The following is a 25,029-nucleotide window of genomic DNA, read 5'->3' as shown; positions in this document are numbered from 1 at the left end:
AGGGGTTGTATTTGACACATTTGTTAGGTTGGTGACAGTTCTCGTGATGAGGATATCAGAGCCTCTGACCAAAGCTGTTTTGAGTAAAGTTGGTGTTACTCTGCTTGCTAAGGTTTTCCCCTGCATGGATCTGACAACTCTTTCTGAATCTGTACAGAGAACGAAGAAGGGCAGGAGGTGCAGAAGCACGCTGAAGGAGATGGCTGCACATTTATTACCCAGCTGGTCAACCACTTCTGGAAGCTACATGCGTCAAAACCCAAAAATGCCTTCCTTGCCCCAGCCTGCTTGCCAGGTGTGGTAGCTCTTTTTTGCTATTGTAAAGCTTGTGGGTTTTGAAGGAAGCCCATTTTAAGCTTGTAAATAGAGAAAGCGACTTGTTGCAAACTAGGCTTAAGGTGTTAATGATGCAGTGAATGCTTTCTAAGGCATATCTGCTCAAATTCTGTTGTTCAAAAGTATGTGTATTGTGCCAGTAAAGAGGGACTGATGATTGATTTATTCACGTTTGACTTCATGGATGGGGTTAGAGGATGCTCAGTGGTGCGTGTATGTGGCGTGCGCAGATTCCATTAGGCAGACAAGACTGGTGCGTAAGCTCGTTTTGGATGGAAACCTCAGTGTATTTGGGGCGCTGACACTGCGCCTTGAGGTCTGCAAACCAAAGATGCCTCCTGTACTGTCTGTCTCACTCTGTGTGCTGAAACGGAAAGATAGTTGATTGTAGTCCTACTTTTATTCCTCCTTAGGTCTCACTCATGTTGAAGCCACAGTCAATGCTTTGGTGGACATTATCCACGGATACTGCACGTGTGAACTGGATTGTATCCATACAGCATCCAAGATTTACATGCAGATGTTACTTTGCCCGGTGTGTAATCTTGCTCTGCTGTGCTTCAGCCTATAAAACTGCACCAGGGGAGGTTTATATTGGATGTTAGGAAGAATTTCTTCACCAAAAGGGCTGTCAGGCATTGGAACGGGCTGCCCAGGGGTCACTGTCCCTGGAGGTATCCAAAGGACACGTAGGTGTGGCACTTAGGGACATGGCTTGGTGGGACTTGGAATTCCGTGTTAGGTTAACAGTTAGGCACAACAATCTTAAAGGTCTTTTCCAACCTAAATGGTTGTATGATTCTGTAATATGAAGAGCATTAAATATGGGTAGAATGTAATATGTAGTGCAGTTACAAAATATAGAAGCATGTCGTCAGAAACATACAGCCAGAAGTGAAGGAAGGAGAAATTTCTCTCCCCTTTTAGTCAGTTTGTTACGTGCAGCATGAGGAACGATTGCCGAGGAAAACAGGGAGGTTAGAAGTTAGGCAGTGACATATGTCGTGGGTGAATCATGTCCAACGCAGAGTCATAAGTGTATTTTTAGCTATTCTTCCAAATACCGTGAATAAGCACTTAAAGCTCAAGTAGTTTAATGATTAACTATTAACTCTCCAGGATCCTGCAGTGAGCTTTTCTTGCAAACAAGCTTTGATCAGGGTGCTGAGACCGAGGAACAAGCGGCGACATGTCACCTTGCCGTCCTCTCCTCGGAGCAATACTCCTATGGGTATGCATGATCCATTCCTCTTTGCCCTTAAATGAGCATGACCTGCTTGATTTGTCAGAAAAGACAAGAAAATAGTCTTTTAAATAGGACAAACTCCAGTCTCTTTCCTTTCTGTTCTCTTTTGCCCCCTAAAAACTTTTTTTTTTTAAATTTTCACCCCTTCTTTGATGTTCTTGGGTTCAAAGAGGAGATCTCTGAGAGATTCCTATGTCCATGTTAGGGAAACGTGGCTGTTTGGTCTAGGGGGTGGTAATCCAGACTGTCCAAGTATTTCTGTGCATATTTTCAAGTCCCTCTCAGTCACAAAGGTGTGTGCTGACTAAAATTAGGGAAACAGATCTCCATCCCAGAGATACTTTTCCAGCATTGATGTGAACTGTAGTTGTCATGGATTTACTAGTGGCTGGGGGTGAACTGTGGACAGCTTGGGTTCTTCCCCAGCATTCATTTCTTGTCCATGATGACGTGAGTAAAGAGTGCGTTTGAGAGTTAATTCCTTTGTAACTCAGGAGATAAGGATGATGACGACGATGACGACGCAGAAGACAAGCTGCAGAGTTCTGGGATGGCAAACGGCGAGCATATCCGACAAGAAAGTCAGGAGCAAAGCGAAGTTGATCACGGGGACTTCGAGATGGTGGTAAGTCCTGAGTGCTTCTCTTTGGAGCCTTTTAGGTATGTTAGGCACTCGAGTTAGCCATGATGAATCAGCTTGTAGTGCTCCGTTAGCTGGTGGTGGTGTGGTGAAAGCTCTCACTGTGTTTCCTCTCCGTAGTCTGAATCTATGGTTCTAGAGACTTCAGAAAATGTGAATAATGGGAACCCTTCTCCCCTGGAGGCTCTTCTGGCTGGAGCAGAGGGATTCCCGCCTATGCTGGATATTCCTCCGGATGCAGATGACGAAACCATGGTGGAATTGGCTATTGCCCTGAGCCTGCAACAAGATCAGCAAGGTAAGATGTAGGCGCTATTGGCAGTCAGAAAGGTAAAATAGGGTATGAGGAAACTGGGAAGGAAACAGAGCAGAAGCTGCTGATGTCACCACTGACAAAGCAAAGAGTAGAAGGACGTAGAGAAGGTCAGAGTTAACATAATTCCCTCACAGAAACAGGCTCATTACTTGTTTTCTTCTTGCAGGGAGCAGCAGTAGTGCGCTTGGACTTCAGAGCTTAGGACTGTCTGGCCAAGCCCCCAGCTCTTCCTCTCTTGATGCCGGGACGCTCTCAGATACAACAGCATCAGGTAACTGTTAACTGCGAAGAATCAAGCTTTTTTTTTTTTTTTTTTTTTTTTTTTTTTTTAGCTCGCGGTAACTTTTAACTGGGAAGAATCAAGGTTTTTTTTTTTTTTTTTTTTTTTTTATTTTGACTTAAACAATGACTTAAAGTCTGTATGTAAATACAGTTTTAAAGAGCCAATTACTACTATTGGCTTCATATACTTCCGGTAGCATATCTATGGCCTTTTCCTGCTTTGATGGACTTTTGTTATAGACTGCTGAGGACATTATTTCCTCGTAAAGCAGACCAAATAAATCACATATTGTATTTCCTTTGAATTTAGAATAACTTGAAGACATTGTTCTTCAAGAAACATATATAATTGTCTATCTGATGTGGAGGTTTCCTTCTCAGCGTACCTCCCCTCCACTGCTTTTAGCAGACTGATCTGTAGTTGAACTGACACAACAACCAAAGAGAAATATTTGTGGCTTTTCTTTTGTAGCATGTGCTTCTTTTGAAGTTATATCAAGACAGTGTTTTTACTTGTAACAGCTCTCTTCATTCTCTTAGCTCCAGCGTCTGATGATGAAGGCAGTACAGCCGCGACAGACGGCTCAACTCTTCGCACCTCACCTGCAGACCATGGTGGGAGTGTGGGCTCGGAGAGCGGAGGCAGCGCGGTGGACTCCGTAGCTGGTGAGCACAGCGGTAAGTACCTCTCGCTGCACCACTGTCCCTACGTCTGTTTTCTGCTGTAAGAGGACTTGAGCAGGGCGAGAAGGGGGCGTGTGATCCCTGTCAAAGGAGAAATCTTTGCTCCAGCTGGTGTGGCCATGCAGTGTTTTATGGTTACTGCCAAAGTGCCCTGCTGAGTAAATGTTTACTCGCTTTTTGTGCTTCTCTGGAAGTGTGGAATCTGCAGTAGTCTTTGCTGGCCTGGAATAGCAGAATGCAGTAGCCTAGAGCAAAACTGAAAGAACTCACTATCCTACTTGGATAAGTTTGGATGGGATAGAACTAATTTCTCTTTCTTGCTTGAGACTGATACCCAGGTAAAACTAGACAGACTTTTATGTCCATGCTGCCCATCCTCCGTATGTAACACGTGTCTTCTGACTCAGTTTAAATTACTGCTGTGGAATCAGTTCAGTTTGGGCCACAAAGATGAGGGCGAGCAAAGGAGTGCTGGGGGCGTCAGTGCCATCTTTGGAAATGACTCTAGTAGCTTTATGAAGGTAACTGAAGACACCATGTCCTTAGAACCGCAGTCCCCAAGTACAGTCATCTGTGTTGATTGTTACAATGCAGGCCAGAGGTACGTTCTGTTGTGCTGACATTGTCTTTCCCTTTCTTTTTTCCCCGCAGTGTCTGGCCGAAGCAGTGCCTATGGGGACACGGCAGCTGAGGGCCACCCCGCCGGGCCAGGCAGCGTCAGCTCAAGCACGGGCGCTATCAGCACTGCCACGGGCCAGCAAGAGGGCGATGGATCGGAAGGGGAAGGGGAGGCAGAGGGAGACGTCCACACCAGCAACAGGCAAGGAGCTTTGCTTTCCTCTTCAGAAATAGCCTGTCTGGTCTGCAGTGCCATTGTGTACGGAGGAGTGGACTGTAGGTGTCTGACTTCTGCATCATTAATGAAGTATGATTGGTGATTCTGTTGGATAATAAAAATTGGAAGTCAGAAACCCAGAATAGAGCCAACTGCCATTGCAAAATGCCCCCTCTGTGCATTCACCATGTTACACGTACCTAATCCATGTCCCACTAAACAGCTACCTGTACAAAGTGAGGAAAAAACCCTACCTGAGTTTATTAAACAGAGGAATCGCTAAAATCTACAACTTGGGAGCCCGTGAAATTCAGTGTTAGGGGGGAAAAAAAAAAGTATGTGCAAGGGTGCTAAGCGCCTTGGGAAGGATCTGCAATTTTGTGGGAACAGGTGGTCAGTACTTTCTCCAGTGCGGTTTGGAACTGATTTGTAGTGTCTGTTTGCAGGCAGCAAATCTCCAGGCAGGCGTGGTAGGCAGCATAGTTCTGAAATGAAGAACTACGTCTGCTGTCGGGGTTGCTCTGCATTTTTGACATCGCTTGACTGTGAAGTCTGAGGGAGTCCACTCCTGTCTGTACTGAGTTAATGACCTTAGGGCTTCTTCGTGCTCTGAATTCATGTCATAAATGGCAGTCCTGTGCTGATAATCCTGCTGGGTCTAATATTTCTTGTGATTTGTCTCAAGTCCTTCGTTTCTGATTCCTGGCTTCTGACTTCCCAGGCTGCACATGGTCCGACTGATGTTGCTGGAGAGGCTGCTGCAAAACTTACCTCAGCTGAGGAATGTTGGAGGAGTTCGGGCCATTCCTTACATGCAGGTGACTGAGGAGGGTCAGGAGTTAAGCCTTAATAAAACAGTTAATGACTAGTACTGTCGGGTTTCCATTTGCATGCTTTTCCCTTTCACTTTCCTGCCTAGTCACAGTGTGAGTCCAGCTCTGAAGCGTTTGATTGGCTGCCCAGCATTCCGGTTCCGTAGATTTTTGCTAGATGTGTACCCTTTCTTAGCGTGGCATTAGTCGGCTGATGAGCCAAAGGCTAAAATCCTTGAGCCCCGATGTATCTGGGAGAGTCTTTTGGGTTGACACTGAATGTTCTTATTGAACGTGATGGCGCAGGCAGAATTTGGGGCAAGAACGTAAATTAATCGAGACAAAATCTGTAGGGGTTTTATGAAAGATAATACGTATTTTTCTTAAAAACATGGAACCTTTTTTTATTCACTGACTCCTATTCCCAGGTTATTCTGATGCTCACAACAGACCTAGATGGAGATGATGAGAAAGACAAGGGAGCTTTAGATAACCTTTTGTCCCAACTCATTGCAGAACTGTGCATGGACAAAAAGGTAAGCTGGGGTATGAGCACGCTTCCATTTGCTCCTCCTAGACGGGGCTTCCTCTTGTGGAGAGGAATTAAATGCATAGGAGTCACAGAAACGCACTGCTGTACGGATGTGTTCGGGCAGTCTGTTTGTCTTGGCTCACTTCATGTAAGGTAGAAAACGACCTGAGTCACTGTTTCCTGGTTCTGGAATCCAGAAGTGAGCATGAAAATGTTTTCCTTGAATTAAACTCTTAAAACAGGCGTGTTCAACGATGCAGAATTGACATCTATACTTTTTCATTTGTGTAATACTCTTCTCTGGCACCCAGGCCAGTGTCTACCTTTATATAGAGGAATTTGCCTCTTAATTAGTATTACTGCACGAGCTTAAATTGGAAATGCTTCATGAGGCTCAGAACACTGAAATTCAGATGCTTAGGACAGTATGCTCAGCTTTGTAAGCAGACAGGCTCTCTCCTTGCAGGACGTGTCTAAGAAAAACGAACGCTCTCCTGTGAACGAAGTGCACTTGGTGGTCATGAGGCTGCTCAGCGTGTTCATGTCCCGAACTAAGTCAGGATCCAAGTCTGCCATTTGTGAGGTACATTGTTCAAATTGCTTGGTTGGGGGGCTTTTTTTAATCCAAGATGGTCTAAAAGCTGCTAACAAATAGCTGGTCTAAACCTGAAAAACAGTTAAAAGTGCTTTGGTAAAATTTATAAGGAATCTGTAATGTTACTTTAATCTTGTGGAAGAAAAGATCTTTGCTGAAACTCAGAGTGGAGGAAAAGGACAAGTAGATTTGCTCGTTTTGTGCAGTTTCTGACTGAGCAAAGGGCAGCCTGTTAATGATGTTATTTAAAACGGACTAGCAGATTTTTTTCCTTCCATCTTCCTGGTGCTGAAGGGGTTAAAGAGGATTTGTAATGTGATTATTGGAAAGCAATATGCTGCTGTGTCAACGTAAAAGTCGCTAAGAGGATTCCTTAGATATTTGTTGCTAAAAGGTACAGTAATAAGGCATAAAAAGCAGTATGTGTGGTGGGAAGAAGATTAATAAAAAAGCATAGAGGTTAAAAAATTTAGTCTGAACTGCATCAAATTTTAATGAGCTTATGAGCTGTGGGGTTTGTTTGGATTTACAGGGCTGCTTTAATAGTTTTATTTACAGTAGCTTTTTCTCCAGCCTTTGTTATTCACTTGAGCTTCCCACAGAAATCAAAGCTCATCGTCTTGCAGAATGCAGGTGGAGCAATACCTGGGTGGAGCAGAGCCTCTGAGCGGCATCTGCAACAGGGACTCTCTATCTACCAGAATTCACCCCCAGCTGGCCAAATCCCAGATAAACAAATAGAAATCCCAACTTTAAAAAAAAAAAAAAAAACAACAAAACAACCCTAAAAAAAAAAGAAGCTGGGGAAAAAAAAGAGCCCTAGTTGTCTAATCCATGGCAGAGTGGCCTCTGGCACATGTGTCGAGGGGAGATTAGACTTAAGAGGAGATTTTATTTGTTTTCCTTTACTAAGCGCTTGTTCAAAAGAGTCTCTGTAAATATTTGAGTTGCTTTTCATAAACACAAAAACCCAAAACCCCCAACCTCAAACAAACCCCAAACTTAAAAGCTGCCTGGAAAGTTTCATAAAAACCTGCTCTCTTATCCAGACTGTCGGCAGCTGCCGTCTGATTCTACGGCTTCCCCTGCTCTGCCCACACGGTCGTTCTCAGGTGCTTTAGTAATCCACCTCCTCTTTCTTCCAGTCTTCCTCCCTCATCTCTAGTGCCACCGCCGCTGCGTTGCTGAGCTCGGGTGCTGTTGACTACTGTCTGCATGTGCTGAAGTCTTTGCTGGAGTACTGGAAAAGCCAGCAGAATGACGAGGAGCCTGTAGCCACCAGCCAGCTCCTGAAACCTCACACTACTTCTTCTCCACCTGACATGAGCCCCTTTTTCCTCCGTCAGTATGTGAAGGTGAGTCCTACTCTACGCTCTTATCTCCACCGGACCTGCAGTGAAAGGCTGCTGCACAGAAGCAAGAAAACACATCCTTGCAGGACTGGTTTTCCCATAGTAGCACCCTTAAAATCCATTCCCTTAGCGTGTTGTTACAACTAGGATTGCCCTGAGATCTCTCGGAGCGGCCCAGCTCGCTACATCCATCGCTGCACTCTGAAACCCGGCAGTTCTGTGGAGCTGCTGGCGCTGTTTCTGGTTGAAGTGTGTGTCTTCCTGAAGGGAATCTACTCCATTGCCTGACTCCTTTTGCTTGGTTTTTTTCCGCTGCGACTGGGGCAAGGAAGTTGATGGGGATCTCCATGCTAAATCCTAGACTGGTTGAACCACCGTGGTTCCTTTGTGCCAAGATGCTGCTGGGGAAGGGGGGGCTTTGAAATGTGTACAGGTGCAGTGAAAAAAGCCCAGTTAAATGTAAGAACGTCTCATAAAGTTGAAAGCTCATGTTGCCTTATTGCTACAGACCAGCTTACAGCGTCCTAGTTGCCATCTAGTTGAAGTCCTCCTGTGGGTTTACTGGCTTGTTTTATTTATCAGCTGGGAACGTTTCCTCTGGCTGCAAAGCTGCAGAAAAGCTTTGTTTTCGGAAAATCAGTAAATGCACCCTGTAGCATGACATGACACCCCACTGGGAGTGTTTGGTGCCAGAGCCTGATGGATTGCTCTTGCTATCAGGGTCACGCTGCAGATGTTTTTGAGGCCTACACTCAGCTCCTGACCGAGATGGTGCTGCGGCTGCCCTATCAGATCAAGAAGATTGCAGACACAAACTCCCGCATCCCACCTCCCATCTTTGATCACTCCTGGTTTTACTTCTTGTCTGAGGTAAGTGAGAACGTGATACACCTACAGGTTTTAACAAAAGTTTCTAGTAACCTTAATTTTCATGGGAGAGATGAGCTTTTGTAGGCCTGATATAAGATTTTTATTGTTTTCTCCCCCTTGAGAAAAGGTGAACTCTCAGCTTTGTTTTACTCCTGTTGAAGAGGGATCTGTAGGAAGGCATATGTGAAAAATAAGATTGCTGTTACTCTCTGTACCTCAGTGTTTGCTGCCAGAAAACTTTCTCTGAGATGGTAAAAGGCACCACCATGCTCAGTTGTTGATACTTAACTTAGTCCTTAAAAAAGAAATTGGTAAGATATTTGCAGTGTCTCTCTTCAGTTCCTTTGGTTGTATAGCTTGAGATAACAAGTTATCTTACATTTGCACAAGTTTGGGGAAGAATATCTTAATTAGGCTGGACTAGCTTTTTGTTTGAGGTCACAGATGACCAAGAATGGGTTTCAGCAGCAGTTTCAGAATTGCGCAGCTCAGGGTGCTGCAGTGTTGCTGTGCAGTGTTTCTCCTGCCTGGGACTTGCTTTTTTTATGTGCGCCTTTTGCAGCACCTTAAAGCTGACATCTCCCATATCTTTTCTTCTCGTGAGAAAATGCGTCTTAATTTTGTTGGCGCAGGTTGCCTGCTGGTGAGTTCACGGTGCTGATGTTGGCTTTTTTTTGTCTAGTACCTGATGATCCAGCAAACTCCATTCGTGCGCCGCCAAGTCCGCAAGCTTTTGCTCTTCATCTGTGGATCGAAGGATAAATACCGCCAGCTCAGGGACCTCCACACGCTGGACTCTCATGTTCGCGGAATCAAAAAGCTCCTGGAAGAGCAAGGCATTTTCCTCCGTGCCAGTGTGGTCACAGCAAGTTCAGGCTCTGCCCTGCAGTACGACACGTTGATCAGCTTGGTGAGGACAAGCGCGTATGTTGCGTTTAGGTAAGATGTCCGTAAGAGAAATGCTGACTTGATGGTTAATGCTGTCCCATTGTCCCTTTCAGATGGAACACTTAAAGGCTTGTGCAGAGATCGCCACGCAGCGAACAGTGAACTGGCAGAAATTCTGCATTAAAGATGACTGTGAGTTCTTCCTCTGAGGGTGTTTGAGGGAGCAGAGAAGGGGTTGCGTTGCGAGTCTTGGTCTGACCCAAGACTTCTTGGGTGGGGAAGCTCAGCAGAGAAGGGGGGACAGCTGAGAGTTTTGAGTAGGACTGAACTGTTTCCAGTACTAATTATCATAGTGCTCTAACTGCATCTCCTGAGCTAAAGAATGCAATATGGTGCAATGGATAACTTAGAAGAACAGCAGGAGGAGTTCTGTGCCCTCTTGCTTGCACTGCCTTTGTTCCAGTGTGTAATCTGGGATGAGACACTTTACCTTGGTGTACCCAGATGTTGTGCTTCTCTAGTTCAGGGACAGGAAGGTTCTGTGAGTTTGTGGGATGGCCCTCGTTACATTCAAAGGATTTTTTTTGTTTGGGGCTGGGTTTTTTTTGCTTGCTTTTTAAAAAATTGAGGCTTACAGATTTTCTTCTCTCTGCAGCGGTTCTGTATTTCCTCCTTCAAGTCAGCTTCCTGGTAGATGAAGGAGTGTCACCAGTTCTGCTGCAGTTGCTGTCTTGTGCTCTGTGTGGCAGTAAAGTGCTGTCTGTGGCTTCATCCTCTGGATCAAGCACCTCTTCCACCTCCGCTCCTGCCGCGTCGGGTTCTGGGCAGTCAGCAACGCAGAGCAAATCCTCCACCAAAAAGAGCAAGAAAGAAGAAAAGGAAAAGGAGCGAGAGGGTGAGCTGCAGCCGTGCCCTCTTCTGTGGTGGTTTTAGGGGTGAAGTTGGCTCTTCTCAGTCGTTCTTGTGTCTGTTTAGAGAACTGCTTGCTTCTCATGATAAATTGCGCTGTTGTGAAAGGGTCACGGGTCATGGCACAGGCACTTGCAGGCTACAGCAGCAGTTAGGAGAGAGGAGCAGTTTTATATATATATATATTGGAGTGGATCAAAGATAAAGCAGTATGCCCTAAAAGTTGGGGCTGAAATCAGATGCTGGGTATTTCCCAAACCTACTGTGTGAGTATTTATTAACTTGAGTGGGCTTTAAGTTGTCTAATGGAAGCTACCTATTCCAGTGACAAAGGAGCTTCCACCTAGCTTGCCGATCCTGGGTTGTAGGAGGTTGAAACGCTCATGGGGATTAAAACAAGTACTGGGGATGCACACCCAGTTAGCTCTGCTCTTCAGTGGTTGTGTTCAGACTTGTATCCTCTGTCTGACTTGTAAGATACGTTGGAGCCAGGGCTGCTGCTTAATGGGTATCCAAAGTCCTGGGAAAGTAATTAATCTTTCCTGTAAAAGTCATGGGCATAAATTCTCTCTTGGCTTTTCTTCAAGGAACCATTTTGGCTTTCTCTGTCAGATGATTCTCTGTGAGCCTTCTCCCTGCCCCACCGTTGATCCTGTTCTTTTTATCAGGATGTATAGTACATTTCTCTAGATCCTTACCGGCAAGTTTTCCAGTAGTTTCGTTCTGTGTTAGTCAGGAGTACTAGGTTATGTTTTTGGAAGAAGAAAGGAACATTAAACTTGCTTGTCTCCATTATCCTCACTCTGTGATCTATAAAACAGGAAACTGGCCTGGCTGTAAGGTACTGTATTCATCTGCTTTCTTAATTCTCCCTGTCTTCTGCCACCTGATGTCCTGTAGGCGAGAGTTCGGGCAGTCAGGAGGATCAGCTGTGCACAGCCCTGGTGAACCAGCTGAACAAGTTTGCTGATAAAGAGACCCTCATTCAGTTCCTGCGTTGCTTCTTGCTGGAGTCCAACTCATCCTCCGTGAGATGGCAGGCGCACTGCCTCGCGCTCCACATCTACAGGTGAGCTGGGAGAGCGCCTCTGACCGGCCTCGGGTCAGTCATGAAGAGCTCTGTCCTTGTGGAAGAGTTGATGCTTGAGCCTCTGTCCCGAAGGATGCTGAGCCTCTCGGGTGACTGCATCCCTCCACATTGCTCACACTGTTTTGCAGTTATTGGGGCTGGAGGTAGAAATTGTGACATACTTGTTACTGACCAACAAGAGGTATCTGCAAGAAGCATTTCATGCAGAATCTGGCTCCTGACATCTATGGGAGTAGGTACTCGTGAGAGTGAATTTCTGAGGCAGGTGCAGGCTCATACAGTTTTAAAGGTAGGAGTTATGTAGGGAGAGGCACACTTCAGGGTGCTGACCTCCTTCAGGACTCTGGTTATTGTGAGACAGCTGCTTTCACTTCAGAGAGTACAGGAAAACTACTGGTGGCAAGAAGAGATGAGACCTAACTCCATGAGCTCTCTGTAGCAAGATAATAGTTTCCAAGTTTGGTGAACTGTAGCATGTGTTTTCCTTTTGAATAAGTTTCTGTGCTCCGTGGTCTAGCTGTCTTTACTAGCCTAATTGGTATGTAATCCATTCAACAGGAACTCGAACAAGTCCCAGCAAGAATTACTGTTGGATCTCATGTGGTCAATCTGGCCAGAACTTCCAGCCTATGGCAGAAAGGCTGCCCAGTTTGTAGATCTCCTGGGATACTTCTCTCTGAAAACACAGCAGACTGAGAAAAAGGTACAGTGTCATTCTGACAAGGAGGTACAGCATCCCAGGTCCTGCTGCTTCCTGTGGGTTATGTTAGTGCTCGTTCATGACGCAGCTGGGACAGAGAGCTTCTGGTGGAAATGGGTTTTGTTCCCAAAATTCGGATGTTGAAAAAGGCAGGGTCCTTAAAACAAAAAAATCCACACTTCCCAATTTGTTATTTTGTGGTGTGTGTGTTTTTAATTTAGAAAACTTCCTTCCCACAGGAAGCCTATGTGGGAAAATGCATTTATCTGCTAGCTCAAATTTTTAGATCTTTGATATTTCAGCTCCTAGAAATCTTTCGTAACCACGACTCTCCAACAAAGGAAGTGGTAGGATTTTCTAGAGGAACAGCAAGCTTGAGAACAAATCATTCAGATGCGCCGGTACTTGTAGGTGTATGTTTAAAGAGCTGGGAATGCTTCACTAATCTTAGCGGGGATTTGCAGTCACTGGCTGAAAAGTAGGATTGTTATTGTGGTAAAGGTCTAATGTTAGGATCTGTTGCATTCCTGGCTAATGATTTAACCACAATTCCTGTGGGTATAGTGCCACAAGATGAGATATCTTTGTAGCAATGGAAAAAAGATGTTGAGAAAACCATATTTTCCTAATTGTATTTCAGTTGAAGGAATATTCCCAAAAGGCGGTGGAGATCCTCCGGACTCAAAACCACATTCTTACCAACCACCCCAACTCCAACATTTACAAGTGAGTTACTTCTGACTTCGATCCATTTCTCTTTTCCGCGGGGGAGCCGCAGTCCATGTCGGAATGCACAGCTCCTCTAATAAAATCGTGGTGGTGGAAGGGCCCCTGCTGAGATCGCCTGCTTGCTGCAGCTGGCTTTGGGAGCAGAGCAGATTCCTGCCTGCCCTCTGCAAAATGTGGCATTCCAGGCGCTAACAGCAGTAGTTAGGCTTCAGCTTTTTTGGTGCATGTTACAAAATATCAGGAACAATTGGATCGTATAAAGCTGCAGAAATAAGTGTTATGGTGACGGTTAATTATATGGAAATGCTGCCTAGTGAATAATTTTCAGTGTGCTTTACATTGCAATGCTTCTGTTACTAACTAGAGGTAAACTAAAACTATTCTGATTGAAGGGCTTGTGTTTAAAATATAGTGAATGCCAAATTCTGTACATCAATGTTCTTCCCCTCATTCCAGCACCCTGTCTGGGCTGGTGGAATTTGATGGCTATTATCTGGAGAGCGATCCTTGCCTTGTCTGCAACAACCCAGAGGTGCCCTTCTGTGTAAGTAACTGCTGTTCTTAAACCTTGCCCTATTGTAGGGATCCCAGCCGTTTCCAGCAGCTTGATTGGCTGCGTTTCTGAGGTTTTGGGGATGTAATGTAGGCAGTGTGGCCTTGTTTTTTCTCTTCTCAGTACATCAAGCTTTCCTCCATTAAAGTGGACACGCGGTACACTACCACCCAGCAAGTGGTGAAGCTCATTGGCAGCCACACCATCAGCAAGGTGACAGTGAAGATAGGAGACCTGAAACGAACCAAAATGGTCAGAACCATCAATCTCTATTACAACAACAGGACAGTGCAAGCCATAGTGGAGCTGAAAAACAAGTACGTTGGCCCGTGGGGTTTGTGTGCGAGTCTCTGAATTTGGCATTACCATTTCTGCTGAGGTGCCTGGCTTCTGGTTTTAGCTAACGTTCCTTCTCCAACTGTTACTCCTTGCTGCCAGCCCGCATTGGATGGGATTGTTCTGACTCTCCTACAATAAATTGTTGAAGGAAAGATCCAAATTTCACCCAGAGCTTGAAATATGCCTGTAAAATTTCTCTACGCAGACTTTGTCCAGGCTCAGTTTTAAGCACCTAACTTAATTGCGTGGAAACTAGTATTAATTCCTAGAGCACCTCCTTGAGCGTTTGACTCTGAGAGGGATTTGGACCTTGCAGCATATCCAGAAATGCAGAAAGCATTAAGATGGCTTGTTTGAAGCCACAGAGTAGCATTCAAATTAGAAGTTGGATGGCCTAACTCTCGGCTGCTGCTTTACCTATGAAAAATGGCTCCTTTTCAATACACTGCTCAGTCTGGAGCCACTTCTGCTTATATGCTTTCCCTTCTTACTTCTTGAGATGTTCTCACCAGAATCAGATCTCTCTGGCTTAGGGATTAATCCGTGCCTGCCGCTTATTGCTTATTTGAAGTCTTAATCCTCTGTGACATCACAAGTGGCTGCTGTGGAGAGGATTATGATGTCACAAAGAGAGGATTCTGACTTCAGGTTGAGAATAAGCAGTAGGAGCAGATGAGATCTTTAGAAATAAATATCCTGTTTTCATGCAAATGTCTTTACTAATAAAAAAATGGAGGTGAAAATCCCTAGAAAATGTCTGTAGAATTAAAGTTTTTCCATGAGGCATCAACAGCTCTTTAATCCTAAACAGTCTCTCTCTATGAAGAGGATAAAGGCTTAAAATGTATTTCTGGCTACATATCATGTCAGTACAGAAGCTAAGGAAATGAATCCTAGCACTGCTCTCCATTCATCCCATTTAAAGTAGATTTGGAGCCGAGACGGTTGCGTTTGGCTTCTCTTCGTGCGTGGGCAGGGAGGGTACTTCCCCACTGACAAACGTTGCCGCTTTCTTTCCTTTTCCCAGGCCGGCTCGTTGGCACAAAGCTAAAAAAGTCCAGCTGACCCCAGGCCAGACGGAGGTGAAGATTGATTTGCCGCTGCCCATTGTGGCTTCGAACCTGATGATTGAATTTGCAGATTTCTACGAGAATTACCAGGCTTCCACGGAGACCCTGCAGTGCCCCCGCTGCAGCGCGTCCGTCCCAGCCAACCCGGGGGTGTGTGGGAACTGCGGTGAAAACGTGTACCAGTGCCACAAGTGCAGGTAACGTCATCCTCCTTCCTCCCCGCGGAGCCAGCACCGGGGCTTTACAGATCCCTTGTGCTGTTGCCCACGTTGGATGTTCAACAAAATACCCTGCTATTTAAATACACGATTCTGGTTAATACAGCCACACAATCAAATTAGTTGGGAAGTATAAAACAGGCTTACAGGGATTTCATGTTAATGCAGGCTAACAAAGGAGAACTGATACTACAGTACTGAAAAACACACAAGTTTCAGATCAAGCCCTCTGAAGTTTAAACAAGAATTCCCAGGAGGTGATTGGTTTTGGCCTGCCTGTGCAGGGGCATGAGGCTGGAGTTCAATTATCCAATTGCTGGGCGGGGGGGGTTCCCCACAGGATCCCTGACTTAGCGTGCGGGACAGACAGTACTCGCTGGTCTATTCAGAGCTTTTGTTGTGCTCTCCTCATTCAGAGCAGGGCTCAGGGCCCAATTTACTGTGTGCTATTCAGCCTTTCACTACAGTATTATAAATCCTTCTTCTTTGTGAGTTTTGTCTCCTTATCTGATATCTCTTCTCCTCTTATTCCTGTCCCATATTCCTCTCTAATCCTCATGGGATTCAAGGTGTTGAGCAGATTCTTTCCATAGGTCAGCTGATCGCTATTGAAAGGTTTCAATACCCCTTCTTGAGTTATGGGAGCTATAAATCAGGTTGTGTCATGCCACTTTAGCCTGCAGCGAGATAATAAGTATGCTGTAGCTAGTCTCGCTGCAAGTGGGTAAGGAGTGAAAGCTATTGAAAGCCTAAACCTTGCAAATAAAGTGGTTCCTTATTATTTGTGTTCTCGTAAAGGGCACAGTGCCCTAGGCTGACGTTCTACTGGGGATTACTCCAGTTCAAGTAGAATTGTTGGGCACAAATTCACATCTGTTCCTGCTTTTTCCAGCCAGGATGTGGCACTGCTTCTGTAAGGATTTTTTGGGATTTTTTTTCCCCTGACTTGCAGGTTTAGATTCTCCTGTATTTCACTTGTGGCTTCTCCAGGGCGGTTTGGTGTCTTAGATATTTTAAGGTCCGTCCTTCTCTTGCTTACCGAGTCCCTTGGCAGCTTACTTCATTGCCTCAGTTACCTTGAGAAAGCTCAGCCGCATCCTTTGACCTTTTTGGCTTGCCTTTCAGGTCCATTAATTACGATGAGAAAGATCCTTTCCTTTGCAATGCCTGTGGGTTCTGTAAATACGCTCGCTTTGACTTCATGTTGTATGCCAAGCCCTGCTGTGCAGTGGATCCCATAGAAAATGAAGAGGATCGAAAGAAGGTGAGACTAATAGCAGATTCGTTAATGAAATCTGTATCTCTTGGCTGAGTGAAGAGCACAGGGGCGTCAGAGGTTCATCCCCTGTGGGAATAACATGAAAGCAGTGCTCCATCAAGGCTTCCCACTGGCTAATGCATTCCTTACGCCTTGCTCCACTAAATAAGTAATGTTTCAAAAGATGTAATTCAGTGCTTTACTTACAAACTGGCTGTCCAGCAGTGCATCTCTGCCTTGCTGTACGAGGGAGTGGATTTGGGTTGCACTGTGTGCATTGCCATCCCATCTGAGCAGCTCTGCTAATGAATAAAGAACCCATTGCAGTATGTGACCTGTCCCACGGTCTCAGTGTGCGCAGTGTAGTGTCAGCCAGTGGTACCTGTGACAGAAACAGCATCACTGTGGGTTTTTCCCCAAAAGAAGGCAAAAGAGACAGCAAACTTGGAGGTCGGTGGCTGTAGAATTAAAAATTGTGTCTGTACAAAAAGTAAGAGCTTCCTTTCTTATTTTAGGCAGTAACAAATATCAACACTCTCCTGGACAAGGCTGACAGGGTCTATCACCAGCTAATGGGACACCGTCCGCAGCTGGAAAACCTTCTGTGTAAAGTGAATGAAGCAGCTCCTGAAAAGCCACAGGTAACAAGGGACAAGGGATCTTGCACAGAAGCCCAGGCCGGTGAGGCACTGGCCTTTATGCTGCTGAGAGCAGCTGAAGTTCCTTCACTCAGATGCTCTTCTGCAGTAGCTATTTGTGTGTAGCCTCCATATATGATTCCTGTCTGTTTTCTGTTCCAGGATGAATCTGGTAGCAGTGGAGGGATCAGTTCTACCTCAGCTAGTGTAAATAGATATATACTCCAGTTAGCCCAAGAGTATTGTGGTGACTGCAAGAACTCTTTTGATGAACTTTCCAAAATCATCCAGGTATGAGGCGCTTTGATTTGATTTGGAGTCAAGTGTTGTTTTCTGTCGCCAGATACCGTGCACATCCGAAATTGATAGTAAGATGTTGCTATTCTGTGTTTAATGATACTGCTAACAGTAGCTGATCAGCTGCCTGTTTTCAGGGAAATAAGAAAATAATCATTTTTAGGAGTTATGCTTGCCGTTAATCCTATGGATTTGTCACATTTCTAGTGTTAGATTGCATGTAATGTAAACAACAAGCCTTTAAACAGGGCGGATAACTGGCAGTTAGGCTGATATTTGTAATGGATTTCCCAAATCTGCCGTTGACTCGAAGGATCTCAAGTTCTGAGATACTTGCTTAAAAAAGTTTCTCCACAAAATGCACAGGAAAAACAATCTGGGAATGGGATTAGCAGTTAAGTGCTGCCTCACAGTTCCACAACTTTTCGTTTCTCCATTTCTGTGTTTCCAGAAAGTGTTTGCCTCTCGGAAGGAACTCTTGGAATATGATCTCCAGCAGAGAGAGGCAGCAACGAAGTCCTCACGAACCACTGTCCAGCCCACGTTTACTGCCAGCCAGTATCGTGCCTTGTCAGTTTTAGGCTGTGGCCACACGTCATCGACGAAATGCTATGGCTGTGCCTCAGCTGTCACTGAGCACTGCATAACGTTGCTCCGGGCTCTGGCGACCAACTCTGCCATCCGGCATATCCTTGTGTCCCAGGGCCTTATCCGAGAGCTCTTTGACTACAACTTGCGGCGGGGCGCAGCCACCATGCGGGAAGAGGTCCGTCAGCTCATGTGCCTTCTGACCAGGTTAGATCTGATTCCCTCTTTGCAGCCCCTGAGTGCCCGTGAACTCTGGAAGGCCACGGGCTTGTAAATGCACAGTCAGAAAGCGGGAGCTTTAGAGGGAGGAGATGTTAGGTCAGCAAACTGCAGACTGTAACTGCTTGTACGTTTGTTATCAACTAAGCTGAAATCCCAGGAGCTTTTGGTATTTAGTATGAGCACAGCATAACTGTGTTTTCTCTCTCTCTGGAATTAGGGACAATCCAGAGGCCACACAACAAATGAATGACTTAATCATCGGGAAGGTTTCTGCAGCCCTGAAGGGACACTGGGCAAATCCAGACTTGGTGAGAGACTCCAATGTTTTCCCGTTTCTTTTTTCTGTCCCCTTGCAACTTGCTGGTGTGTTCTAATCATGGCATCTTCTCTTTTATCGTGGTCCATTTGTAACACAGAAGGTGTTTGTGTCTTTACTATCTCAAGATAAACGTTAGAGTAGAGCATGAAATGATGTGATTAGATGTATGCCTGAGTGTCCTCCGACAGTTCTGCCTGTCCTGGCTGTTGCATGCAGCTCTCAAACCGGCTGCCAGTTGTCCCAAATGGGCGTGGGATTAAATTTACTTAGAACAATGTATTTTTGAACCTGTGTTTTTTAAATATCAGAAGGCAAAATGGGCTGCTGCCTCACCAAGAACATGTGTCCGTTACAGGCTAGCAGCCTCCAGTATGAAATGTTGCTGCTGACAGATTCCATCTCGAAGGAAGACAGCTGCTGGGAGCTCCGACTACGCTGTGGTGAGTTCAGATGACTAATGTGAAAGCTTTATTGTAAAAACTATGCCCAGGTCCATGCGCTATAGTGAGATTTAAGGGAACTGAGGCTGACTCAGCTTGTGATGAGAATTAAAAGTGGAGTTAGCTCAGGTAGCTCTGTCTCAGGGTAGCATGATTCTTAAAACAGGAGTGCTGAGAAACAGCGAGGCGGAGGTGTCACTGGAAGGATGCAAGACTGTCTTGCTGTAATAGAAGATAATTGTTTTCCATCCATGGCTGCATGAGAATGTGATAGTTTTGTGTGACGATATGAGGTCTTACCTAACTCAAAACACTTGTAATTCGCTGTACAGAGCTGTGGGGGTGTATTGTCTACAGATCTTACAGTGGCACCAACATTTATGTCTTTTAGCTCTTAGCCTCTTTCTGATGGCAGTGAACATTAAGACTCCAGTCGTTGTTGAAAACATCACCCTCATGTGCCTGCGCATTCTTCAAAAGCTGATCAAGCCACCCGCTCCAACCAGCAAGAAAAACAAGGTGTGCTGCCTTAGATGTTGAGCAAAGCATCTGAGAATTTGCTGATTCAAGTCTGGTGCTCTGATCTCGCTGCTTAATAACTCTGTGAGGAAGCCAGGGCTTGCTTTTCCTGGTTGCTGGGGAAGCAGAAGCCCTGTGACTGTTGCCTTTGCCGACTGCAAATCTGAGATTACTGCTTTCCATTTTTTACTGTTCTTCGGTGGCTTTGACCACAACTGCTCAAAAACAGGCTTTGGTTTTTGTTTCCCCTCAGATTTGAGACATGGGGAAAGAGATACTTCAATGCTATGGCTTGCTTCTTTTGGGCGAGCTTTTGGTGCTTTCAGCAGCTTTGTAGAATCAAGTACCGTTGGCTCAGATTGTTAAATACAGAGCCACAATTCTGATAAAAATGGTACTGATTGGCCACCCCTTGATTGTAATTTAGGATAACATTTGCAGGGGAGATTGTATGTTTCTGCTTTGACCTAGATATCTGATAAACACAGATGGATGTCAAAGATGGCTTTATTGGTGTTTCCATAGTAACTGGAATAAGGCATCTCTTGTAGTTCACCATTAACAGAAACTGTAGACCCTGCTGTTGTCCAGGAGCTACGTTTGCCCGTTCACAGAGCAGACCAGTGGTGATTCACCTACAGGAGTTAATCTTAAGGCTGTGGCTTTCCGAAGAATCATAGAGCTTTTTTTATTTGTTAGGATGTGCCTGTGGATTCTCTGACCACTGTGAAGCCTTACAGCAACGAAATCCACGCACAAGCTCAGTTGTGGCTCAAGAGGGACCCCAAAGCATCGTATGAAGCTTGGAAAAAGTGCCTCTCTGCCCGAGGTAGTCATGTGCTTTTAGCTTTGTTAAATTTTGTGATGGAAGATGTATGTCCCTCCAGGATTAATAAGGAATGTGCTTCTGTCCCCTGATATCTGATACCATCTTCACACTTAGCTGTGTAGTCCTTAGCCGTAGTAGCCCTGACATGTGTAAGCTGTGTCACTCCAACCCTGAGCAGAAAATGCACTGTGCCTCAAGATAATCAGGGGAATGTAAAAAACCTTGCTTATTTAAAATTATACCAGCTGGTTGAATTCTCCTTGCTTATTTAAAATTATACCAGCCAACTGAAAAGCTGGTTGAATTCCCTGAGAGTCTATGGGATTTGCATCTGGCTTGGGAGAGAACATAGCTCCACACATAAAGGAAAATGGCAGCAAAGAAGTAAGAAGCTGCTCAGCTGGAGTGTGGAGAGTTCCAGCATGAAGAAAAAAGTACAGTGGCAGTTTGCAGTTAATAGCTCAAGAGAAATGTCATCAGCTGTGTTCAATGTTGCAGTTGTAGATGCCAATGGGAAATCTCCCAGCAAAGCGGAACTTCACCAGCTCTACTTGTCAGAGAAATACGTCTGGAAGTGGAAACAGTTCATGAGTCGCTGCGGGAAGAGAACTTGCCCTCTCGATCTTAAGCTGGGACACAACAATTGGCTGCGACAGGTAAGTGTGGGTGAAAACTCCAGTGGGGTACACTGGGCAGAGGTGGTCGGTAGTTTGCGGTGCCGTATGCGCTTTGCAGACAGTACGAGCAGTGATACTTAGGGCAGTTGTAACTGACAGCATCTAATTCCAAGTCAGTTTTGCAGCTTTGTTCCCTTAAAAATGCTGCATCTAAGCATGTATCTAACATTCTGCGTGTTCTTAAACTGAACCTTGAGTTGCCACAGTGCTCCTACCCACCTGCTTAGCTGCATTTTGACTGCATTTCATAGGTCCTTTGCAAAAGTGTTTCTTCTCGTGCGTGTGGCAGGTTGCTTACACCCGGCACTGTTTGCATGTTTTGCTGACAGGCAAACTAGGAACGCTCACAGAATCCAGTCTTTGGAAGAAAAAGAGAATGCTGCCACTAGGTCACCGAACTGCCCTCGCGTATGCTGTGCCTTTTGATGAAGTATTGCTAATTTACCTGCGCACATCAGACAATAGCACGTTTTCATGCTCTTCCCGTAGGTGCTGTTTACTCCTGCCACTCAGGCCGCGAGGCAGGCTGCGTGCACGATTGTGGAAGCTCTGGCTACCATCCCCAGCCGCAAACAGCAGGTCCTTGATCTCCTGACAAGGTATTTCTGTGTTGCCACACTTGACAGCTCCAGGATTATTTTTCTTTAATTCCCCTGAGAATCTTTCCCTTCTTCCAACTTTTCTCACACCTCTCCCTTGTATCCTTCTGGTTCATAGGTCTTTTGGGGCTGGATTCTAAAGCTTAATTAGATGGGATGATGAAGGTTTAGGGAGACTTACTGGTTTTTTTTTTTGGTGCCTGGCAATAAGCTATTGCAGTTCTGTACTCTCTTCCAACTCCTGTGGCATAACGCACCTCAACTGATGCTAGTGGCACATTTGGGGAGCTGCTTTTTGGGACAAAATAACGCTTAGCCATCAAGTATTGAACAGCAGTTATGCTGCTAGCTAGGAGGACAACAGGGAGGATAGACTTCTGGAGGCGTTTTCTTTGTTTCCGAGGTGTCCTTAAGCTATAAATATCTCTCGTTACTGTGAAGTGGTTATCAGCTTGTTTTTCTCTTTACCAGCTACCTGGATGAGCTGAGCATTGCTGGCGAGTGTGCCGCAGAGTACCTGGCCCTCTACCAGAAACTCATCAAACCATCCTACTGGAAGGTCTACCTGGCAGCCAGGGGAGTTCTGCCCTATATTGGCAGCCTCATCACAAAGGTATGGACTCGTGTGGAGGAACTAGGCAGCAACAGAATGCTTGTCCCTTGTCAGTTTGGCTTTTTTTTGCTTTGAAATCAGCTCTTTGTTCAGTACCCTGTTGCTGACCCTTGCCAGGTGTATGAAGTTCACACTTCCACGCTGTAATCTCTGACCAGAAAGAGCTACAGCGGTTTTAACCTCAGCTGTAGCAGTTCTCGGTGCAAACTGGCTGGTGCATGTAAAGTAACTGCTCTGGGGGCAGCTGTGCTAAGGGGTATAAATAGTGCTACGCTGACTTGGCACCAGGTCCAAGCTGGAAGCTCTCTTAGCTGCCAGACTGGACTCCGCAAGCCCTTCATGACAAGGGAGGATTAGGTGTGCTGCCGTTCCTTGAGTATGAATTACTGCCTGTTGGAGAAGCACTGCATTTAAGTCACAATCTTCAGTGTTAGGCCCTAAGAGTTTGCTGTGGGTGATCCCTGGTGTGCTCCAAAGAGGCAGATGATGCTCTCTGTATTAAGGGTGGCCTTGAGTCCATCATGGTCTGGGAAGGGACTTTTCACAAGGGCCTGTAGTGACAGGACAAGGGGTAACGGGTTTAAATTGAAAGTGGGGAGGTTTAGATTAGATATCAGGGAGAAATTCGTCACACAGAGGGTGGTGAAGCACTGGAATAGGTTGCTCAGAGAACCTGTGGATGCCCCATCCCTGGAAGTGTCCAAGGCCAGACTGGATGAGGCTTGGAGCAACCTGGTCTAGTGGAAGGTGTCCCTGCCCATGGCAGGGGGTTGGAACTGCATGATCTTTAAGGTCCCTTCCAACCCAAAGCCTTCTGTGATTCTGTGGAGGGCCACTGGAGCAAAGCAGTGGTAATAAGGAGGTATAGGCAGAAAATGAGGAGGATGTTTGTTTTCTTCTCCTCTTCCCTTTCCCTCCCTGCTGTTGCATAGCCACAGAGAAATCAAAATGGCAAGCTCAGTTGCTTTGCTGTGTTCCTTTACACCCTGTGTTAGACACCGGCCAGCTAGTCATTATTGGCATTGCAATTTCTTGTCCTAATAGGCTTGTTAATTATTTTCAGGAAATAGCTCGTTTACTTGCCTTGGAGGAAGCAACACTCAGTACCGATTTGCAGCAGGGATATGCCTTGAAGAGTCTCACAGGTATTTGGTGGAATCAATGCAAGTCCTGTAGTAGGATTAGAGATGGGGTGATGGTTGTTCTGTAACAGCATGTAGCAGAATTTCAGAAGGATGTGATTCAGTGTTCTGCAATTGTCAGCGCTGAATTTTTGCCATCGGTTTACCACTTAACCCCTAAATGGATTTTTTCCTTATGTTTTTGTGGTCAGTTTGAGTTTTTAGTTACTTGAACTGTGGTAACGTAGCGTGAGCAAACCAGCATATCACTTTCCTTCTCCGTTTCTTAATTGCGGTGTAATTCCTGGGGCCATTGCAAACACTGCTGGTTTATTCCTACCTACTTATCCTATAGTAGCCTTTCTTTTTTGAATCTTCCAGGGTATGTGTTTTTCAAAAACTTGGTGGAAATGACCATTAGCTTGGTCATTCTTTTCCCTATCCTCTTCCACATTCTTCAAAAGTTAGTGGAGTAATTCATAAAGCCTGGGAAAGAATCCAAGTGTTATTCTTTAATTCATTAGAGGAGCGACCGATTTGTAAGTCACGTACCACACTTGCTGTCACACCAGCAGAGCTCGCTGAACTATTGGAAGTGGAGCAGTCCTTTGCTTTTGAAATATATTGTGGTAGAAGAATGGCAGAAAGTGCAGAATTTGGTATGAAGCATTTAGAAAGCTCCCTTTTTTTTCCTCATTCCCTCAGTTCATACGAGGGAGCTTTAAACCACAGACTGACAATGGGAGTTGGAAAGAGCCATTGCATTGTGCTGCTTTTATGACACTGTCCCCTATATGCTGCCCACATGAAATGTAGAGAAAAACCCAACTCACTCCTGCTTTCTGAATATCTCGTTGCTTTACAGGTCTCCTCTCTTCCTTCGTGGAGGTGGAGTCCATCAAACGGCACTTCAAAAGCCGCCTGGTGGGCACGGTCCTGAATGGTTACCTGTGTCTGAGGAAGTTAGTGGTACAAAGAACAAAGCTGATTGATGAAACCCAGGACATGCTGCTGGAGATGCTGGAGGATATGACAACAGGTAAAACCACCTCGGTCCTGTAAATCCAGGGTTTGGGTCAACCAAGATGAAAATGTGGATTACAACAGCCATACAAAGAAATTCTTTCTGCAAGACTGCTGTAGTGAGGGTTTTTTTTGAATGTCTTGGACATTCAGATATTGCCTTTTGTCACAGAAAAGGTAAACAACATTCCTGGAGTGCTCTTATTTTCCAGGGATTTAAACCTTCTCCTTTTTATGGGATTGCTTTACTGCAGCCAATGCATGCTAAGGGTTTTCCTAGTAAACACACCAATAAATAGCCTTTCATCTTTTAAGTAGTGAGTACACAAAACAAGCGGACACCAAAGTATGTTGCTTATTGTGGAAGGACTTATTGTGTATCCCGAGTTAAAACAGAACCTGTAAAACTGACTCCTCTGTCTTTTGTAATACTTGTGTTTCTTGGCAGGCACGGAATCTGAAACCAAAGCATTTATGGCGGTGTGTATAGAGACTGCGAAACGGTACAGCCTTGATGACTACAGGACTCCTGTCTTCATCTTTGAGAGACTGTGCAGTATCATCTACCCTGTAAGTGTAGAGATGGCTGTAGCATTGCTTGTGAAGTTAAAATTCTTAAATGGGTATAAATGCTTGCATTTTGGGTTCCCTGCTGTGGCATGCTCTGTGCAAAACCGCAGAACCGGCAGAATTGTTTCATGCTGATCCTAGACATCCCCTAACTCCGTGTGTGTGGCCACGTGCAGCAGGATTCACCGGTGTCGGAAGGATTGAAGGTTTAGGGACATCCTGTTGCTCACTACTGTAAAAATGCTTAGGGAAAAACAACTTGCTCTGTCTCTGCTGCTGTTCTTCAGGAGGAGAATGAAGTGACCGAGTTCTTTGTGACT

At 45.3% G+C, this 25,029-nt stretch overlaps 1 protein-coding gene across 1 annotated transcript in view; it reads left to right on the top strand.

The window, feature by feature from the left end:
• UBR4 (ubiquitin protein ligase E3 component n-recognin 4) overlaps positions 1-25,029 on the top strand; it is a gene marked incomplete at both ends in the record, with an annotated part of 58,976 nt that overhangs the window by 25,190 nt on the left and 8,757 nt on the right. Inside the window, 37 exons of the mRNA XM_010152232.1 lie at positions 158-295; positions 750-871; positions 1,456-1,567; positions 2,077-2,207; positions 2,343-2,520; positions 2,705-2,809; positions 3,361-3,498; positions 4,156-4,324; positions 5,061-5,157; positions 5,580-5,687; positions 6,150-6,266; positions 7,424-7,633; positions 8,351-8,500; positions 9,183-9,410; positions 9,502-9,580; positions 10,044-10,283; positions 11,198-11,366; positions 11,946-12,090; positions 12,728-12,813; positions 13,273-13,360; positions 13,493-13,686; positions 14,736-14,975; positions 16,122-16,260; positions 16,770-16,895; positions 17,055-17,183; positions 17,641-17,984; positions 18,217-18,307; positions 18,674-18,758; positions 19,150-19,277; positions 19,977-20,106; positions 20,605-20,762; positions 21,273-21,382; positions 21,854-21,995; positions 23,059-23,140; positions 23,982-24,155; positions 24,588-24,709; positions 24,997-25,029. The exon at positions 24,997-25,029 is cut by the window's right edge and continues 183 nt beyond it. Coding sequence (XP_010150534.1) covers positions 158-295; positions 750-871; positions 1,456-1,567; positions 2,077-2,207; positions 2,343-2,520; positions 2,705-2,809; positions 3,361-3,498; positions 4,156-4,324; positions 5,061-5,157; positions 5,580-5,687; positions 6,150-6,266; positions 7,424-7,633; positions 8,351-8,500; positions 9,183-9,410; positions 9,502-9,580; positions 10,044-10,283; positions 11,198-11,366; positions 11,946-12,090; positions 12,728-12,813; positions 13,273-13,360; positions 13,493-13,686; positions 14,736-14,975; positions 16,122-16,260; positions 16,770-16,895; positions 17,055-17,183; positions 17,641-17,984; positions 18,217-18,307; positions 18,674-18,758; positions 19,150-19,277; positions 19,977-20,106; positions 20,605-20,762; positions 21,273-21,382; positions 21,854-21,995; positions 23,059-23,140; positions 23,982-24,155; positions 24,588-24,709; positions 24,997-25,029 — 5,237 coding nt within the window. The remainder of the gene's footprint in view (positions 1-157; positions 296-749; positions 872-1,455; positions 1,568-2,076; positions 2,208-2,342; positions 2,521-2,704; positions 2,810-3,360; positions 3,499-4,155; positions 4,325-5,060; positions 5,158-5,579; positions 5,688-6,149; positions 6,267-7,423; positions 7,634-8,350; positions 8,501-9,182; positions 9,411-9,501; positions 9,581-10,043; positions 10,284-11,197; positions 11,367-11,945; positions 12,091-12,727; positions 12,814-13,272; positions 13,361-13,492; positions 13,687-14,735; positions 14,976-16,121; positions 16,261-16,769; positions 16,896-17,054; positions 17,184-17,640; positions 17,985-18,216; positions 18,308-18,673; positions 18,759-19,149; positions 19,278-19,976; positions 20,107-20,604; positions 20,763-21,272; positions 21,383-21,853; positions 21,996-23,058; positions 23,141-23,981; positions 24,156-24,587; positions 24,710-24,996) is intronic.

Source organism: Eurypyga helias, unplaced genomic scaffold (assembly GCF_000690775.1).
Source record: "Eurypyga helias isolate BGI_N326 unplaced genomic scaffold, ASM69077v1 scaffold11895, whole genome shotgun sequence".
In the NCBI taxonomy this organism is placed as follows: domain Eukaryota; kingdom Metazoa; phylum Chordata; class Aves; order Eurypygiformes; family Eurypygidae; genus Eurypyga; species Eurypyga helias.
Note: the sequence above shows the minus strand (reverse complement) of the source record. Positions and strands in the feature narration are given on the sequence as shown.